This window comes from Podarcis pityusensis (genome assembly GCF_964106645.2).
Source record: "Podarcis pityusensis genome assembly, chromosome: 3".
Lineage (NCBI taxonomy): Eukaryota > Metazoa > Chordata > Lepidosauria > Squamata > Lacertidae > Podarcis > Podarcis pityusensis.
The window spans coordinates 50,166,921-50,187,327 of NC_138026.1; the positions used below are offsets into that span (position 1 = coordinate 50,166,921).

General features: G+C 40.3%; 1 protein-coding gene across 1 annotated transcript in view; it reads right to left on the reverse strand.

Annotated features, from left to right (window-relative positions):
• Positions 1-1,812: 1,812 nt before the first annotated feature.
• The window catches only part of SEC63 (SEC63 homolog, protein translocation regulator), a 30,251-nt gene continuing 11,656 nt past the window's right edge, over positions 1,813-20,407 (reverse strand). The window contains exons 3-21 of the mRNA XM_080998816.1: positions 19,600-19,714; positions 18,725-18,837; positions 18,066-18,127; positions 16,605-16,663; positions 16,061-16,111; positions 15,745-15,853; positions 15,035-15,129; positions 14,818-14,950; positions 13,100-13,192; positions 12,240-12,394; positions 11,865-12,012; positions 11,202-11,284; positions 10,061-10,120; positions 9,375-9,545; positions 8,245-8,400; positions 7,241-7,342; positions 4,907-5,005; positions 4,261-4,365; positions 1,813-2,231 (exon numbers count right to left, since the gene is read on the reverse strand). Coding sequence (XP_080854942.1) covers positions 2,088-2,231; positions 4,261-4,365; positions 4,907-5,005; positions 7,241-7,342; positions 8,245-8,400; positions 9,375-9,545; positions 10,061-10,120; positions 11,202-11,284; positions 11,865-12,012; positions 12,240-12,394; positions 13,100-13,192; positions 14,818-14,950; positions 15,035-15,129; positions 15,745-15,853; positions 16,061-16,111; positions 16,605-16,663; positions 18,066-18,127; positions 18,725-18,837; positions 19,600-19,714 — 2,053 coding nt within the window. The 3' untranslated portion in view covers positions 1,813-2,087. The remainder of the gene's footprint in view (positions 2,232-4,260; positions 4,366-4,906; positions 5,006-7,240; positions 7,343-8,244; positions 8,401-9,374; positions 9,546-10,060; positions 10,121-11,201; positions 11,285-11,864; positions 12,013-12,239; positions 12,395-13,099; positions 13,193-14,817; positions 14,951-15,034; positions 15,130-15,744; positions 15,854-16,060; positions 16,112-16,604; positions 16,664-18,065; positions 18,128-18,724; positions 18,838-19,599; positions 19,715-20,407) is intronic.

Sequence of the window (20,407 nt, forward strand, 5' to 3'; positions counted from 1 at the left end):
ATAACAAACAGGTGTTTTAAGCACACTGGTAGCATGCAGGTGTACTTATGACAGAGCTAGGGTTGGCCGTTGCTCACTGTAAAGGCTACACTCTGTCCTTAGAGAAGCAAGTCGAGCAAAAATACTTAAGACACAAGAGTTGAACAAGCCTGCTAGGTTACTGCATCCTATCCCATAACAAAAACATTGTCAGTAAGAATAAGGCCTGGGCACAGCATGACACAAGGGGCCCCTGGGAAAACTAATTTCCCAATGTTCTGGAAGCATAAACAGAAAGAAAAGCAGGGAAATGAAAGAGATCTTCCAAAACATATGAAAGGCACCACGTTGAGGAATACTGTTCTAACCTATAGTTTAAGTCAAGGCTTGTTTAATTCTGAAGCCAATGATGGTTTTTTCTGCCCCAAGCCATTTTGTATCACACATTTTTTGTTGTGCTCTGACACTTAATGGTCTGACACTTTAGGTGTGGTGTGCAGCTGGAACAGAAAACTGAGCCCAAATCTTGAACACACGTTTCTATCTTGTGCACACACATACTTATGGACTGCATCCATTCACTACAATTTAAATTGGAAAACATCTTAGCACAGGGTTTTTGCTTTTTTTTTAATGAAACCATTTTCGCATTTAGGACATTTTTCAAATTTTATTTGCAACTATTGCAATTACAAAGAAATATTATCAATGTAAGTTTGCATTTAAAGTGACAATCCTCTATTTCATAAACAAGGTCACAAATTAGTGAGCAGCTCATTTGGCTTTTGGGCAGCTTCCATTATATGGAAATGTTCCTGTTATGACAAACTCATTTGTCACAAATGTTTTACAGTATTTCAGTCTTGCAGTTCCTCAACATATAGCTATAAAAATCTTACTACATGATTGACATTCAGATGTATTTCTATAGCTTCTAACCACATCAATAGTTATTACCTTTACATGTGGGCAGAAAGTGAAATTCGTAGTAAGTTTTTGCTTATCCTTCACAGAACGCTCCAGAAATACACTTAAAAATCGAAAACAATTATTTATGTTGAGAATGAAGCCTGGTTCTCCACGCTAGCATCCCTGTTCAGCCCTCAGTAGAGAGGAAAAATGCACTGCTGTAATGCCGTTTTATCAAATTTAGTCCAGTTTATTTTGAATTGTTCTCAATAAATACAAGAACATACCATCTTAGCGTGCCTTATGTGTCTGTCCTAAAAGGCTTCTGACAGGGTTAAGGTAGATTAAAAGCCAAGAATGTCAGCTTTGATAATTGTTACCTTTTGTAAAAGGTGTTATGTATTAAGCCACCACATTGAGTAACATATGGTCCCACAGTCATTTGATACATACAGTTTTATCAAAATAAATTAATTCTGTATGATTTGTTGATATTAGTTGCTTAAATATGCTTTAAGCCATTGAAAGATTCAGAAACATTTATAACCTGCATGAGAGTATGGGGCAAAAGTTCCCCTCTGCTTAAGGTAGATTACGTCTTTTTTAAAAAAAATCAGCCCTCATGACAATATGGAATGTCCCCAACTAATGGTAGGATGCCAATTCTGAAGTCCAAAACAAAACAGAAAGTTTAAAGCTATAAATCTCAGCTTCAGTAATGTTCATGTATCACTGCAAAACTGCTTTTGGATTTTACCAAAACAGAAACTCAAGGGGGTGTTAATTTCAACAGGAGGCTTCAACGTATAAAATAAACTTTCTAGTGTGAAAAGTTGATTTAAAGATTGCTTCTATTTAATAATAGTACCTCTTAATATATTGGACCAAAAGTTGATCAGACAACATAGCCCACACGTCTGGACATTTAGAATAAAAAAGCTTTTATTTTCAGTTGAAATAAATGCACCGTCCTGTACTTAAAGGCTTTAAAAGAGCCCTATGCATCTTCCAGGTTATACCAACTGATCAAAAGACCTCCACTGGGAAGTTACATAAAGCACTCATAATTGGTAAAGAGAAACTTTAAAAAAAAAAAAAATCCATCTTCAGTACTTCTGCACTGTTTTTGTTTTATCCCTTCCCAGGTCAAAAGTTTGTAGAGATATCCCGTGTAACACAAGTTAGTTCATGGTACTGTTTTAGTCATCCTCCTCTTCCTCTTCCTCCTCTTCCTCAAAACTGTCTTCAAAACCTTCACTGTCTTCCTGGTCCTCATCTCCCTCTATTGCTGTATCCCACTGTGGATGGTTTTCTGGCACTGGTTTAGCTTCATGAACTTCCAGCTGCAAATAGAGTTTGAGAGATTGTCCAGAAAAGGATGGAAGCGAGTTAGAACACAGAGATGAATTATTTTATTTAAGTTGTTGGGGCTTACAGAATTATGAATTATGTTACAAGGCTAATAATAATAATAATAATAATAATAATAATAATAATACTTCAGTAAAGTACTTTGTACACACACAGCAAGCCTAATGATAAACAATAAACTTCAAGGGAAAGTGCAGAAGCAGAGAAGCCAAAAGATGAAGCTCAGTGACAGCCCAATGACCACAATAATTCTGTGTCCAGGGCATCTGTCTACCAGCTCCATCTGGTACACTGGCTGAGACCCTGTCTGCCCGCGGACTGTCTCACCAGAGTGGTGCATGCTCTGGTTATCTCCTGCTTGGACTACTGCAATGTGCTCTATGTGGAGCTACCTTTGAAGGTGACCCGGAAACTACAACTAATCCAGAATGCGGCAGCTAGACTGGTGACTGGGAGCGGCCGCCGAGACCACATAGCACCAGTCCTGAAAGACAATATTGGCTCCCAGTACATTTCCGAGCACATTTCAAAGTGTTGGCGCTGACCTTTAAAGCCTAAACAGCCTCGGCCCAGTATACCTGAAGGAGCGTCTCCACCCCCATCGTTCTGCCCGGACGCTGAGGTCCTCCTCCGAGGGTCTTCTACTGGTTCCCTCACTGCAAGAAGCGAAGTTACAGGGAACCAGGCAGAGGGCCTTCTCGGCAGGGGCGCCCTCCCTGTAAAACGCCCTCCCATCCAAGATGTCAAGGAGATCAAGAATCACACAACTTTTAGAAGACGTCTGGAAGGCAGCCTGTATCAGGAGGTTTTTAAGGCTTGGTGTTTTATGTTTTTAGATATGCTGTAAGCCACCCAGAGTGGCTGGGGAAACCCAGCCAGATGGGCGGGGTATAAATAATAAAATTTTATTATTATTATTATTATTATTATTATTATTATTATTATTAAGGGGCTCCGTCAGCAGGAGTCAATCTGCTTTAGCTCATATAAATGGCTCATTTACATACTACAATTATTTTTTAAAAAAGAAAAGTAGACTCCTAACTAGTTCATTTTTACATCCCCGGATGTCGCACTGAAGTGGCTCTGCAAGTGGCACTGCTATCCTGGATTGTATCTAACGCTAGTGTAAGTGGAAGGGACACTTGCAAAAGGGAATTACTGGCACTGTCTTCTCCACTATGTTCCCCAGCACTCTTAAATAGCCCCTTGTAAGGGACCCCTGACCCCACTCCATCTGATATATCTGAATCTCTCTCTCTCTCTCTTGAGAGATAAATGTTTCCTACCAATATCTTAATGCATGCAGATTGTGATCCTTTAGGTCCCAGCCAAGGAGGAACAGAAATAACTGCTCTTGTAGATATGCACACAGATGTGCACTGCCGCAAGAATGAGATAAGAGGGGAAGCCTTCTGATCAAGCAAAGCTCATTTGTGGAACAAAATCTCTGGGAAAAGCTCTTCTTCCAGGCAAGAAACCACAATACACACTTCCTGGGAAGGCACTACTTCCACCTCCTTCTTCTAACGGAAGGAAGTGCTATCAGTGGCGAGCAGATACGGAATCACTGGCCCCAAGGGTATGGAATGCATTTACACAGGGAAATGCACACACCAAAGCTTCTAGATCTGTTTTTGGTACCCCGAAGGCAGTTTTATCTTAGTTTTGCATTGTAAATGGCTCTATCACTGATCTGTGTGTGATTGCATTGATATGCATATATTTGGGTGGTAAGCCAAGTTAGAGATTTTTTAAACTTGCAGTTGTAAATGAAGTCGCAATCTTTGGATCTCGTTGCTTGTGCTTAAGCAGAACTTTGTTCCAAAGATAAACGATCCTTTGGTTAAATGAAAAACCCAGCATTGATGAAGAAATCACAATTGTAGAATAGCACAAGACTGTGTACATTAAATTCTATATAGCAACAGTCACCTTCAATATCTGCAGTGAATTTGCAAAAACTCCCCTCCCAAACCCGCAAGTGTTAAGAGAGCATACCTTCAATGGTTTAATCTGGTCCAAGCCCATGTAGGAATCTGATCTTAAATAAACCGTATATTGGTAGTTTCCAGGTTTGCCAGGTGCAGGAAACTTTAGTTCTACCTAGAGACAAAATTAATCCACAACAACATCAAGTTATAAGCAGACATTTACAAGCAGAGCTGTGAAACAGTTTTGATAAAATGAACAGAAAAGCCCATAATCATAATAATATTATAACAATATTTTTAAAATTCATATCCTGCCCATCTTGCTGGATTTCCCCAGCCACTCTGGGTGGCTTACAACATATATAAAACACAACAAAGCATCAAACATTAAAAAACAAAATATCCTATACTGTACAAGCAAGAAATAAACTAATAAATCAATAGAAACCAATAACCACCACCACCACCAACAATAATAATGGGTGCCCCATGATCGCTCAACAAATTAAACAGCAGCCATTATTAGTTCTCTTTTATTAATTATTTGTATCTACTTTTGAGAGGTGTAGCTCCTTTCCCTTGGAAGAGAGGAGAGACTTATACTTGCTGGGTTTGGGGGTGTTTTTTTAAGAATAAGAGTGTCAATGGGAATAAGTATCTTACTGCTACACCAGTGGTTCAAACAAATGTTGGAAAGTAACATGATACTTTACCTCTTCCCGATCTTTTAGTGTACACACATGATATGGCATAGATATTAGTGTTTGTTCCTTCCTATCTGCTATATATAGCCACCACCATTCTTGCTTTTCCTGTTCAGGAGAAAAATAGGGAGGACGTTAGAAAAAAGAAAAAGAAAAAAGAAAGCCTTACCTAGATCAGTGAAACTGAATTTTCAATTTGAAAACTTGTGCATTTTTGTACATTCAGCAGGAGCTGCAAGCGCTTTGGTTGAATTGGCTCATCCCAAGAAAGCTTTCTTAGCTTCTTCCTCGCTGCACCTCACCACCCTTAATATAGACCAGGGAGTCAAAATATTGCCATTTTAGGCAGTGACGTTTTTGGAAAGCACAGATGAAGTGCTAGGTTTGGGTCTCAACTATACTACTTCATTTAGATCAGGCTTCCTCAACCTCAGCCCTCCAGATGTTTTTGGCCTACAACCCCCATGATCCCTAGCTAGCAGGACCAGTGGTCAGGGATGATAGGAATTGTAGTCTCAAAACATCTGGAGGGCCGAGGTTGAGGAAGCCTGATTTAGACTGAGGTTAGAAGCTGTCAATATGGATTGCCCCTTTATGAATACAGAAAGTTAGATGTTGGGAAGGAGGGTTCTAAGCCTAGCTTTTTCCTTTACATGCTTGTCTTCTGTGTCAGAATCTTCTGCCCAATCATATGAGAGCTGCCACCTGCATTACAAAGGGATATAGACCCCTTGACTCTTCACTGCTTTAGTCTCTGACTCCTTATTGTAAACCATTTCGATATTTTAGATCTAGTAAGTGTTGCATAAGTAGACAAAATAAAATAGTAAACTAATAATAAATAATATACTTGGCACACCGATTTATCGCCTTACCAACTGCTTGAGATAACTAGGCCTAAATTGCCTAGATTAAACGCCACTTAAGAAGAGAGATCTAGAGAGTCCATAACAGGGTCGTCTCCATGACCACGCCAGTACTGCCTGTCCTGTCCGTCTTTGGTATCTATTTGCTTCTTTTAATAGTAGACTCAGGTGTTTGAGTGCCAACATGACTGAGCCAAATAGGGTCACAACAGGAACAGACAGGCATCAAATGCTCAGGTGAACAGTGAAGTGTCCGTTCTTACATGTACAACGCCCCCCCTCCCAGAAATATCCAAATAGGGATGGGGTTCTCTGTGACTTCCAGGAGTTTTAGTAGGTTGAAAAACTGAAAATGAGAGGGGAGGGAGTTAAGCTGGCCTGCTTGAGCCCACCACAAGTTATAGTGACCTCAAAGAGGATGCAGCTGGCATCCTGACCATGAGCACTCTGTTAGGGGTCAATATTTCTACCTTTCATAGAAGGGTCTGCTTGTTTCAGTTTTGTGGTACTTAATTTTGTGTAAACAGAATTCCAGTGTTTCCAATTTCCACAAAACAGATCTAACTGATGTGTGTTAATTTGCACTCCCAATGGTACAAAACACTCTCTAAATAGGGATTAAAAAGAGAGCAATTGTTTTCAAAAAAATAAAGGCTGTTGTGTTACTAAAATATTAATCACAATGGCTAGTTCTGCACTCTCGCATGGCAGATGAACAAAGAATAAACTGTTCATATGGCAAGCCAATATTAATGAGATTGGCACAATTTTGAAGAAACAGAGCAGTCTTAAGTGTCAGACAAAACTAAGCATGTTGCCCAATATTTGGCACTGCTTGACAAGAAAGATTTAGATTTCTGTTCTAAAGGTTTCCTTTTTAAGCAGATCACTGATAGAATAGAGTGCATGTCTGGATTAAGCTGGCACACTACCTGTGGAGTGGGCAATGCTCTTTTCAAGCAGATGGGTGGTAAACATAAGCATGCCAAGAAATCAGTATGTTTATGGAACTGAATATGAGGGCAAGGTTCCACGGCAACCTGTGCAGTTCTTAGCTCCACTTATCAAGAAATAGCTTATTTAGTAGTCTAATGAGAAGATACAACCTCAGCAAATCCCAGCTCAACATCCTGCAGAGAGTACAGCATGGAATATCTAAAGAAGTTATTGCCAAGATCCCCAGCAAAACTCGAGAGACTGCAGTTTCCTATACCACTTTACAAGAACAACACATTGGGAACTGCTCCTGAACAAATGGGGGAAGTATAAGAGTATGGCTGTGCAGAAAGATAGCCAGGTACTGCAGAGTTTGAAGTCTTCAGGTCTCCCTTATTTTGTGAACAACTGTCATGAAAGCTTTTTAAAAAAGCTTTATAATATTAATTTCAGAATCAAGTTTTATACTTAAATTGGCTTTATAACTTGTCAAAAGGAGAATGATTTCAATGCAACATTATTTAGCTCTCCATCTGCTGACCTCAGGAAAGTAGAGACTGTACACAGGATGGGTTATTTTTGATTTGGTTTCCAAGAGAGCCCGTTCCTTGCGCTGTATACTCTGCTGTAATTCCTGCCACTCCTAATGGAGAGAGAAGAGGTATTCAGCATATTTTAGAAAGTAATTTCACAACGTGTTAGGAAGTGTAGGTGAATGAAAATGGGAATACAAACATCTTAATGTTACTGACAATGATGATAGGACAAAGTTTTTTGAAATCAGTTCTTACCAGTTATCATTGCCATCTTTCAATAAATCCCCCAACATATTTCCTTATTACAGAAATAACCAGCTTCACAGCTTTATATTCTGCAACCAAGGCATGGATTTTCTCCGTATCAACAATATCCCAATTCTTTTCCTCACCCATCAGTCCTCTCTACACTTATAAGCAGTAGCCTATACATTGCTGAGACACAGTCTTCCAGAATTCTAGTTCTAGAACCAAGCGTGCACAAACTTATGCAATGCAATAATTACTATACAGTACTATCATAGCTTCTAATGCAGAGTGGAGATTTTATATGGGGAATTATACAGGAAGCTCATCCATTATCGAGACGTGCATACAAATGTGCGTCTGTGTGTTTTTCCAGCATAAGAACAGTCCTGGTAAAGACCAATGGCCCATCTAATCCAGCATTTTATGAACTGTGGCCAGCCAGGTATCTATTGGGAGCCCACAAGCAGGACCCAAGCACAGCAGCACTCTTTCCACTTGTGATTCCTAGCAACTGATATTCAGAAGCAGACTGCTTCTGATACTGGAGTGCTTATCATGACTAGCAGTCTTTGATTTATTCCCTTCAACAATGCTCTTAGCTGAGAAACAGCATTTCCCCCTTTTCACAGATGCAAGAACTCTGACGGCCCTCTTAACGACAAAAAAGTTTTCCCAGTACACATGGTTATAATCAGCCGACCACCATCCTATTATTGATGTTACATTGCAATGACATCACACACTGACAAGTGAGCCTTACAGCTTCATCATCCTTGCTTTGTTTCTCGTCTTGTTCTCTGTCGGAGTCTCTGTCGCTTCCATCATCTTTGTCACTTAAAGAGTCTCTATTAGTGTCATCTTCATCAGATTCACTCCCTTTATCAGAAACTTCATCTTCGTCTTCCTTTACAACTTCCTACAGAAAAAGGACAATCCTGTGATTACTTTAACAACAGTACTCAAGAGCTCTGACACTGATGGCATAAGATGGAACAGAAGATTTGTTCAAATACTGCACTGAATCCTTCCATTTCATGGATGGCTTTTCAGCACTGCAGGACAAATTTGATAGGCAAGCAGGACTGCCACCTGTCAATCACTCGATGTCACAATTATGCCAAGTGATTTGGGACTTCAAAGTGCCACATGCAGTCGATGCAGTAGACTTTAGCTCTATCACCCAACGGCTGATGGGCAGTAAAGACAAAACCTGCTTTCTCTTGCCAATGCAAAATCAGCAGCACACTTCAATGCCCCCAACTGCACTGGCAGCCATGTCTCTACCTGCCCTACACATGATGTCACAGATGATGTCTTGTGTGGGACAGGCAGTCATGGTTTGGGGAAAACGGCTTTACAGGCCAAAAGTGGCCCGCAGGTGAAAGGTTCCTGGCATCTGCTGTAGCCATGTCCATCTCTTCAAAGAACAGTTAGAAAAATCTTACGAAAAGGCTGACAACTAATATTTCCTAATGAAACAAATGAAGCCATGTTATCAAATTCTATCTAAAATCAAAGTCTGATATACTGCAGTTTTTATTCATAGATAAACATATGTGTGTGTGTGTGATGTAATATATATACACCCCCCCGTCTCCGCTCTGTGAGTCCTAGATAAGGATGGACAGCAACATTAATTTCTGTCAACTGATATAGGGGTCTGCCTTCGAATCCTGAATAACAGCATTGTTTTTTCTAACCTGAGTTTTTTCTAACCTGAGTAAGGTGATTTTACACTGCCTACAATATGCAGCTTGTTGGCTTGATTTTGACTTCTAAAAGGGCTGCCTTAAACACTGCTCTACTTTTCCCAAGGATTTTAGTCAGTGCTCTCTGTTAGGTCCCATAGCTTAGCCGCTCCTCCCCACTCCCATCTGTGCTGATACATACACTCCCTGCAACTCCATTTGCTTGCTTTTGCTTCTGCTGCTTTGTCTGCTGAAGAGGGGCTGGTGCAGGCTTCTTTTTCACAACTTTCTTCTTCTTTGATTTTGAAGCCTTCTTTGTCCCTTTGTTCTTCTGCTGCCATCCTTTGCTCTTCGTTTTGTTAGCATCGCCTTGCTGCAAAGTAAACAAGGGTTTAACATCAAGAGTGGACGCTTCCACGTCAAGCTGCTTTCAAGGTTACAACCGATAACCTCAGAGCCTTTTAAGTTTGTAGCAAAGTAGCAAGCCTTCGGGCAACAGTATCCGCCAGGACACCTCTGGATCTCAGAGCATTCCGTTTGATAGCCAGCCTCCCCAGTGCCAATGGACAACACATGCTACATGTCAGCTGGTGGAGGGAAAAGCCAAGGCAATGAGAAAGGCAAGCCAAGATGAGACAAGACACTGCATAACTATCATCAGAAATGGTGGCTGCACGCGAGATTTAGCAGGCGCAGATCTGCTCTAGTTTCCAACATCGATCACACTGCTCTTGACAGCCATGGTTAAGTGAGACAGGGTTAAGTGGGATGCTTATGCAAACAGCAGAGGAGCATGCTTTTAATGTAGCTGTATTTCCATTTATTTCTAACATAAGGAGCTCATTGAGATGCAACATAGTCACCCAAAACCACTAGTTCTGAACTTACGCCATCCTCCGCAGGCTGCTCTTCAGCTGAACAGGTCGACTGCTCTTTTTCGAATACTTCCTGAATAGGGAGGCATGCAAAGTCTATTAGTCTCACAATACCAACAACATGAATTCATGATCGACTCAGTGTTCCGAATGGGCAAGGCACTAGCTCACTCCTCAAACATATGAAGATTCTAGTTATTAACAGAGAGGCTTCTTGGTAGTGGCACCCGCCCTGTGGAACGCCCTCCCATCAGATGTCAAGGAAACAAACAACTACAGTGGTACCTCAGGTTAAGTACTTAATTTGTTCCAGAGGTCCGTACTTAACCTGAAACTGTTCTTAACCTGAAGCACCACTTTAGCTAATGGGACCTCCTGCTGCTGCCACGCCGCCAGAGCCCAATTTCTGTTCTTATCCTGAAGCAAAGTTCTTAACCTGAAGCACTATTTCTAGGTTAGCGGAGTATGTAACCTGAAGCGTATGTAACCTGAGGTACCACTGTATCTGACTTTTAGAAGACGTCTGAAGGCAGCCCTGTTTAGGGAAGTTTTTAAAGTTTGATGTTTTATTGTGTTTTTAATATTCTGTTAGGAGCTGCCCAGAGCGGCAGGGTATAAATATTATTATTATTATTATTATTATTATTATCCTACATCCAGTCTACAAAACTCGTTAACCACCATGAAATCACTTGCTTTCCAAATGATTGGCAGCTGAGTATGTGAGGCTGACTGCACAAAAAAGAATGTGAACGTGAGATCTGAAATTTTCTTCTCTCTGGTGTTTTATCTTCAGTGACCCTTAATACATGAGAACATCGGAACCTGCCTTATATAGAGACCACTGATCCCATCTAGCTCAGTACTGCTGAGTTTCAGACAGTCCTGAGGTCTTCAGGTCTCCAAGTAGGGCCTTTCCCAGCCCTACTTGGAGAGGCCAGGGATTGAACATGGGACTTCTGTAGGCAAAGCAGGGGCTCTACCACTGAAATATGGTCCTTGGCCATCAGTGATGACTCAGGGCATATCATTGACCACTGCTGCTCAATTTATGAACCAGATGTGCAGTTAGATGGAAGTAAGTTTTTTTTTGCTCAATATACATTTTTGAAAGTTTGAACCCCAAAATAATGTGTGCAAATAAGAATACTTACTGCCATTGTCTGTCTTGTTAGGGTGACCAAAACTGTAACGAGCGATCCTACTGTGATGTTGTTGCTGTCCTCGTCATCCAAAACTTGGGAAGGAAGAGGAAGGGGTGAAAGGATACATCAATTTACACTGGTTTTTTCCCCAATTTAATAGCTTCCTTGTAAATAAGCTTCACTCAGCTGTCAAATTTATGACTGCAATCCTACTTGAGAGTATCTTAAAAGAAGCTTGAAAATGCAACTTAAAGCCCTCACTGGCACCTTTAACCAGCCATCCAACTGAAAGTTAAGACTCAAGGGACTTTCTGAATGTGGCACAAGGAGTGTGGAGAGGTGTTTGGTTCACCAGAGTGTTCCTCACAGGAAATATGCTGCTGAGGCACAGGATTGGACTCTCTGCCCATCAACTGATGTTACCCGATGATGTCTTCTGATTGGTAAGTGGGCATGGCAAAGGAGAAACGACTTTGTAGGCCAAATTGGACCCATTGGCAGTCCAAGATAGGCTTGCAAGCTAGAGCTTTCTCAAATTCTAAATCTAAGACTACAGAACACAGGAAATCTGCAATTCCTTAAGGCTAAACAATTTAAATTCTACAGACATCATTAAGTGCACCATGAATGCATACCAAATAATGAGGAGCGGACATTTAGAACACCACCTACCCTGGGGTTTTATATCCATGGTGATATGTGGAAAACTGCCAAGGACAGCCATAACATCTTCATATTTTTCATCTTCAAGGAAGTGCAGTAAATTGTGGCGATCCGATGCTTTTAAACTCACCAGGTCTTGGATGGTTTTGATTTTGTACTGGGTAAAAAAAAGAGCAAAAATTCTATTTTCCAAAAATAAAACCCACTACCACATAATTTATTGATATTGCTAACATCTATCACAGTGGAAACAGAAAGTATGAACAGTGGCACACTCTCGAAAATTAAGTAACGGAGTCAAGGCATTGTGGAATTAACTTTTTCCAAGTCATAGATAGAGCAAGTTAGTTTGAACATGGCTCCTGATGACCTACAGAACCTTACCTTTTTATGATTAGAAACCCGTCTGAGATTGTCCTCTTCAATGTGTGGGAGTTGGAGGAGTGGAGATTTAAACTGCTGAAGCCCTTGAACAGTCATCTGTGAAAGCTTCATGCAGTTTTCCAGAGAACCCAATGATGGAGCACGAAACTCTCTTTCTGGAGGAATGGGAGAGAAGGAGAAAAATAATGTATACTTAACTGTTAGTGAGACATTTCAGTAACTCAGGAATTAATACAACAAGCGTTTTTACTAAATACGTCAATTCTCTAAGGTTGTACTATACTTCAGTGAAACTGGAGAGAATATTAAAAGGGGGAAGACTGGTTTTAAAAAAAAACAAACTGTTTTGTTTCAAAGTTTTGTGTAGTAATGCAACACAGTTTAATACCCACTTTATTATCTTATTTTCAAAATAAATATTTAGGGTGGTATGAAGTACTTCCATTAGCACAAGGACTTCTAGTAGTGCAACAGAATTCCCCCCTCCTCACACTCTGTACCCCATAAATCTGTTCTGAAGGGCAAGGGGAGGAGAGGGGTGTTAAGGTCAGTTGTGCAAATGGAAATCTTTGGGCTAATGTAACTACTTTGTTGGAGACCTCCCTTAGATATTGATTTGACATAAGTCAGTAAAAGCCTTTTTTAAAAAAAAAAATACATGAAATGCCAACTTCACATAAGAAAATTTCTCTTTCTTTACAGAAAATTGGCTACTTCTTTCTATAACTATTTCCCTAATAAATTGCCTGTATCTCCTAGAAACAAATTATTCTGAGGGGGAAATTATCGATATCTTGTAGAATTCATGAGGGTGTGAAGGTATATTTTACAAGCTGGAATGTAATAAAGCTTATTCTTACCTTCCCGGCTACGTGCCATTATGATTAGCTGGCAGATTACATTAACCATTTCTTGAAGCAAAGCAGGACACTTTTTCAAGATAAACTGCTGATCTGCAAGACATAAGACATTCAACAGTTCTGTATATAAGGTAAATCTTGCCACACAGTGTAGCTTTCGTCTCATTTTTTGGTTATGTTATACTGCTATTAATATCTCCTTGCCATATGTTCCTTATGTTTATACAGACAGAAGTGTCATAATGTGTGGCCCATCCCACTTTTTCAAAATCGTGTCACCCTTTAGAACAATCTTATACTTAAGATTTACCTAAAACTAAAGCATGATCACTTTCAATTGCTTTACTGTATGTACATCTCTCTCCTCCCTCCAGATGATGATGGTCTACAATATCCCTGATCACCGGTGTTTGTGGCTGGGACTGTAGTCCAAAAACATCTGGAGGGCCATAGGTTAGTCACCTTTGCTGTGTAGGCTAATAAAAAGGGAGGGAATTGTAGAAGGCGCAACTTGTCAAACAAGTGCTGAAATGGCCTCTTTCAAGCAACAGCAACACAGGGAGCTACCTCATACCAATTCAGACCATTGGTCCATCTAGTTTAGTATTGCTTACACCAACTGGCAGCAGCTCTCTAGGGAGGCACCAGAAATTGAACCTGAAACCTTCAACATGCAACCAACAGGTGAGCTAACACTGAACTAAGTCCCTTCCTTGGAGCTCCGTCCTACTCTGTGACCATTGTGTCCAAATGAATTAGACAAGATAGGAGCAGGTTTTTGTTTTTTTTTAATGGTTGGAGTTATCAAGAGCAGAGGGACATTTTAGCTCCCCAACCCAGTAGTGTCTGAGTGTGCCCCTTTATGTGACCCTAAGTAAATGGATAGAAGCAGAAAGGTAAAATGCTGCACTTCAAAATAATACTGCAATGACACTGAGGAGGCCTAATCAACAGGAACTCCATAGGTGGGTGAGAAAGTGTTTTTCCTTTCCCTTCTGCAAAAAAAAGGGGGGAGCAGGGTTGTGAGAGGTGATATATTTGCAACACTTACCTCTTCTCAACCCTGTAATAACCCCCCCCCAAAAAAAAACCCCTAAAACCCAAAGAAGTCCGATTCAAGAGGTCAAAAGAGAGATTCACAGTTTGTGACACTTTCATCCACAGGAGAGCCTGAAACTTCCAAATTGGTTTGTGTCCAATTTTGCCCCTCTGACTGGGTTGCCCCAGCCACTCTGGGCAGCTACCAACAGAATATACAAAAACACAACAGAATGAAAACAGCACATGAAATGCTTCCCGATACAGGGCTGCCTTCAGATATTATGGAAGGTCGTATAATTATTTCTCTCTTTGACATCTGAGTGGGGAAGCCAATTTTGCTTGGTGCAGCTTCAGACCTCAGAAGCCAGAGAGGTTTTGATATGCCCAGGGGTAGAGGCAAGATTTCAAATGTGCAATATGGTTTCCAGGACTAAAAGCTATAAATGATGCCTAATGAAAGTAAGTTATTCAGTGTATTTATCAGGCTGCATAATTCCACTTTCTTAGCATGGAATATGGATCCCTTTGTGGTTTTTCTTTTTTAAAAAAAAATACAGTGCACACATGCCTGGCCATAAAAACCAAGAGAGTGATAAGACCAGAACTTATGACTTGACATGCTCCACTTCAAGGCCTAGTTCTAGCCTTATGCTGTTGTGGTTTCTCAAGCAAGGTACCTTGTTCAAGTGTCTCAGGAATTTTCATTCTGGCAAGGTGAGCCAGTAAGAGCACTCTGGCCTTCAGGCTGTAAGGACAGGTAAGAGGAGGTTCGTTTTTCTTCAGATTAATGCTGCCAATTTCCCTGATTAGCTGAAACAACAAACGGAAGGGGGTTAACTAAATAATATTTTGGCACCAACACTCGTAGTTTAACATTTCTCGGCAGTAGCAAACCTGTGGTATTTGAATGTTGTCTACAGGTCTGCTTGTTGCATCTTTATTATACTGCGGGTCAAATTCGGAAGCACCTGCTAAAACCATTATAAGCCCTGCAAAGAAAACCAGAATATAAATACAAAGCAAGCATTTGGAAATACCCTTTTACTACAGTTGCCCAGCTCCAAAAAAAAGTGTTAGCATGCCTTCCCACTGCCCGCAGGTCTGCTTCCAGACAAGGAAATCAGGATACAATAAAAGCTGGCGGGAGCTGTTTTCTCAGCCACCACAATGGGCCTAGTTCTCACTGAGGTAGGCAGGCATATATTTGAACTGTACCACTGCAAGGAGAAGCTCACATAACTGCTAAAAAAAAATCTGCATTAAAAACTGTATTTCACGGAAAACTGTTTTAGCCTAGCTTTCACTCAGATGTGTTAATTCTTTATATGTGGCAAGAGAGGGTTATAGGAGGAAGAGCATTAAGTCATGCAAATCTCCACCTGAGTCTAAAGTGGCAGCACCACTTTACTTACCATCCTAAGTTCCAATGTCTCCCTGAAGGAACTGAGCAGCATTCTAAAGGAAACCCCTAAGCATACTGAAACATTGATCCATTGAATGCTTAGGCAATCCACACAAAGAGTTACATTTTTAAACGCTGAAGAACAGTCAAATGAGTGCAGAATTCAACAATTCACCCTTTTAACTGGAGCTTTGAAACTTACTTTTCATATCCATGTTTCTTGTTTTATAAACAAAATAGGTATAAATCTGGGTGGTGCGGATGAGAATCTGGTCTCCACTGTAGCGTATTGATCGATACCACCAGGAACCCTAAAACATTCAAGACAGGAAAAAGTGACAGCTATTAATTTCATTGAAATATGTCAAAATAATATAGCCTCCAGTTCTGACACTCTGCATTGTAAAAGTGTGCTTGCAGGGCCAATAAATGAGCAGGTGGAATATGGTTGTAAGCCCAGTGAGCCTGCAGCCCCAGCTTTTACCAAAATGCACCTTTTCCCTTTCCTAAATACTTACCACAACCACTGGAAGAATAACCATAAATGCCAATCCATAAACAAGCAGGACCTAGAAGAATATAATGGGAGAAAATCAGACATTCTGACCAAGCCATAAGTAATTACAGATAGAGCAATCAGTCATCACCATTACAGCCATATGTTAAGGTGTTTGAAGGACTAAACCACTGAGCACTTAAAGTAAAAATTTCAGAAACTTACAAGCAATCAAGTAGGATATTTTAAGATTTGTACTGAAAGCCCACCTTAAGTTTTTCTTGCTAGACCATTTTAAATACTCCAAGGGGTGCACTATTCCAGGGCTGAAGCATTTTAGATGCATTTTAACTCTTTACAAAACTAGTCCACAACTCTGAATGGGCAAGTACATAAGCACTTCCTCACAGCTGGTTACAGAAAAGCCAAAGCTTATAAATATCCTGCATGCATGGATCGTCACCTTTCTGAAAACGACTACAGAACCCGTGAATACGCATAAGTAATCTGCACTGTGGTTTTCAGCTTGAACAGTTAAACTGGCAGAGAACAGAATGTTACCATACCAAAATAGAATTCTTCTGATCCACAATCCAAGCTGGCAACGCAATCCCAAAGCTTGTAGCTGCAGAGAACAAGAAAACAGGTTATGAAATAGTAAGACAGTAAACTCAAATGAATTCATGCATTTGTGTAAGCTGTATATATTGTGGATTTTTTAAAAAAATATCCCAGTACTTCCTGTATGTTGGGAAAACAGGAACTAAAGTTCTTGAAACGACCGTCTGTGCAGTCACATATAGAGTTTCACATTTGTGCAGAACAAACTATTGGGATATTCTAGCGTTCTAGTCAGGGAGCTGATGCTCAGGTTCTTAACCCTCATGGGAATCCTTTGCTACTGATGCATGGCTTGAGAGATTAGGTTAGCCCTTTCCATTCAACTCCCTCACATGCACCAAGAAACAAAAGGTACTTGGAGGAGGAAGGGTGAGCAGATTTGTGTAAAAAAAAAAAAAAGCAGCACTTGAAAAAGAATTATGTATAGGGAAAGAATCCCAGCTGGGTCCAGGAAGTGGTGAATGCTCCTTTATGAAACTAATCAAGTCCCAGCTGCCTTGAAACAGGAGGTTGTGAGATTGCTCCTAAAAGAACTTTCCCTTAGACGTGGAAAATTGTAACAACTATTGGCTAGTTGCAAATATCGCCTTCTTGGCCAAAGTGTGATCAGGTGGCTGCCATGCAAGCTCATCTGAATGATACTCATTATCAGAACCATTTCAATCTGGTTTCAGACCAGCTGAATAGCTTACTGAAGAGCTATGCCTACAGAGCAAGCTCCCAGTGCTGCTGATGCCATGGCAAGTGGAACTCACCATACAACTGCCAGCTCCCTGGCTACAGCTTCACAGCGAGTTGGTTCTTTGCAGGCAGAGAACACCATGTGTGACTGTACTGGAGTAATAAGGAAACTGCACATACAAAGTATTGCATATTATGGCTGCAATCTCTGCCTGCACAAAAGCAATCATTTATGTCAGTGTTACTCATTTACATGTATTTTAATATAATTAAGTGCTGGACAACACTGCATTTGAGGTTCTTACCCATCAAAATCAATTCACAAAGCAAAACATGTAGAAATTTTCCAGGCTGGTTATTTGGATAATTAAGTTGGGGGGGGGGGGGAGGCTCAGTAAAAAATGCTAGATTTGGGTGTATGGGAAAGTGCAGTTGGTGGAAAGATGTGTAACAGTGAACAAAATGAATAAAACTCCAACCACCACCAGAAAGGACAAAAGTTGGAGTACTAAATAAACTTTGATATATAGATATAGATATAGATATAGATATAGATATAGATATAGATATAGATATAGATATAGATATAGATATATAGAGTGGCTTGGGCAACCCAATCAGAAGGGAGACAGGAGGAGGAAGAGGAGGAGGAAGAGGAGGAGGAAGAGGAGGAGGAGGAGGAGGAGGAGGAGGAGGAGGAGGAGGAGAAGTTGTTATAGGTCTACCTTGTGGCCCATCAGGATTGCCAAATTCTTCCCAATTCTTTCGAGATTCTTCATCAGTTAAACTAGCAAATGAAGGCAGAAAGCATGTTAGAAAACCCCTCAATACTTCCTTGACTGTTCCTTAAGGGAACAGTGCCCTCTGCTGTTCAGTGACTACAACTTATTTGACCACCCAGATGTTCATTCCAAACAAACAAAAGGGAAGTTTATCAGCAAAGGGCTACACAGAGTTCCAAATTTACCACCAACTTTATGGAAATCATGCAAATTTGCACCATGTCTCTGGAGTTTTACAAAGTATTTTAGCAGAGACTGCAGTGCTAGAGCGTAAAGGTGGGGCAAAATGAGCAAAGCATCAGTACAATAAAGCTATCAGATGAGATTTCCTAAACCAATAGACCTGAGTGCTAGAAGATGATATTAATCTACTTTACAAGCTGGGTTTTTTGCAACTTCAACTTACTCATTTAGGAGGAGATATACTAATTAGCTAGGGTAAGACAAGAATCAGTACAAGCAATATTAGGCTGTTACTGCAGCAATTGCTGACGTCGCATGATGAAGTGACTCAGATTTAGATCATGATGTTAAGTATCAACAAGTATTAGCCTGCATTATCAACCTCCCATCCTATATACAGAACTTATTAAGAAACTTACGCTGCATATGCCTTTGCAATCCTCATAAACATAACTTCATCGCCTCCTTTATCTGGATGGTATTTCAATGATAGCAAACGGTACTGCTTTTTAATTTCTGACACAGTTGCTCCCTATTAAGGTAAAAGTTTCAAGTTGGTTATATCAAACCTATTAATGAGAACTTCTACCGCTTAAGACACCTGCTCTAATTTCTCAGCACCACTCAATAGACAATCAAAGTGAAGGCAAAGATGTATCATAAAGGGTTCATGTCCACAGCTATATGCTGAAAGGACTCTTATTCAGTTGGAACCAAACTGACCACCCCAGATCAGTATGCAGTGTGGGAGGAAAAGGGGATTCCCCCAACCCAAATACTTGACCTGATGATATGATCACCTTAGTATCATGTTCAATTCGTCCCAATAGGTTCAGTGGAACCAAAGAATTCTGAGAAGCCCATAAGAATCAGTGGGTATACAACCTCCCTGTCCAGGCCCAAGCACGGATTGCCCACCAAAGTCATGTCAGTCCAAAACTGCCAACCCAGACTGGAAAGGACTGAAGGATATGCCCCTATCAAATTTCTGCCATTGCTACCATTACCATCTTCATTTTATTGCTTATTGATAAGTATAACTTACAGAGCACTTTGAATAGTGAATCTTGTTTGAAAGAATATATGTGTAAATATGTGCCCCATATTTTTTTATTTATAAAATTTTATAAACTGCTTAATCAGAAAAAATAACTAAGGTGTATATGGTATTATTACATTTAGGCAGCTGAGCATGTTCAAATCTACTTTAACCTTCCCATTATTCTATTCTGTACATGTACATTTATGTCGAACTGAATTAAAACTAAATTAAATAGTAAAGGATATTACTTACTGGGTCTAAATTTAATACTTCATATGGATTGTATTCTTGATATTCTCTGTCTGTTTTGGAAACTTTGTAAGCAAGAAACAAAAACAGTGCCCATCCAGCAAGCAGAACTATTTTCCTGTTGAAGTTGAAAGATTAAAGTAAGAATTTCAGACATGTATGCCACCAGTTTGTATGAATATGTTGGGAAAAGACAGTATCACAGACAAAAATCCCAATGGCCAAAACCGCAGAGCTATTCCCTCTCATAATTAATGGGAACAGAATATCACCAATGCAAACTGAATAAGCATTCCCCAGAATTTTATGCATCTCTCTTCAGTTCTAAGTTATTAACTCCTATTCCTTTCATTGTGGAGGAATGCCCATCATGGGGCATGTGATTCCTCTCTGTAGCACTCTATAAAAAGGGAACACAAGCATGGAAGGGTTTTGTGTGTGGTGCACTGAAGCAGATGACCAAGTGGAAGCATCTATATAAGCTGTCTTGCCAAGAAGGCGAAACCAATGTGGATTTCTCAATACATGCCTTCATATAGGTGTGGGGAACCTTTAGCACTCCGGATGTTGCTGAACTACAACTCCCACCAGCCCCAGCAAGCAGAGCCTATAGTCAAGGATAAGAGTTGTAGTTCAGCAACATCTGGAGGTCAAAGGCTCTGCACACCTGCCTTAATAGAACAGTGAAGTAAATTCATTCAAACCAGTTAATTCATACTTCTTAAGGAAACCCTCTCCACACACACTCATCTGCCAAGAAATCTATGGTGTCCATGGAACCCCATGAAACACAAAAGACTGTAGGATTGTT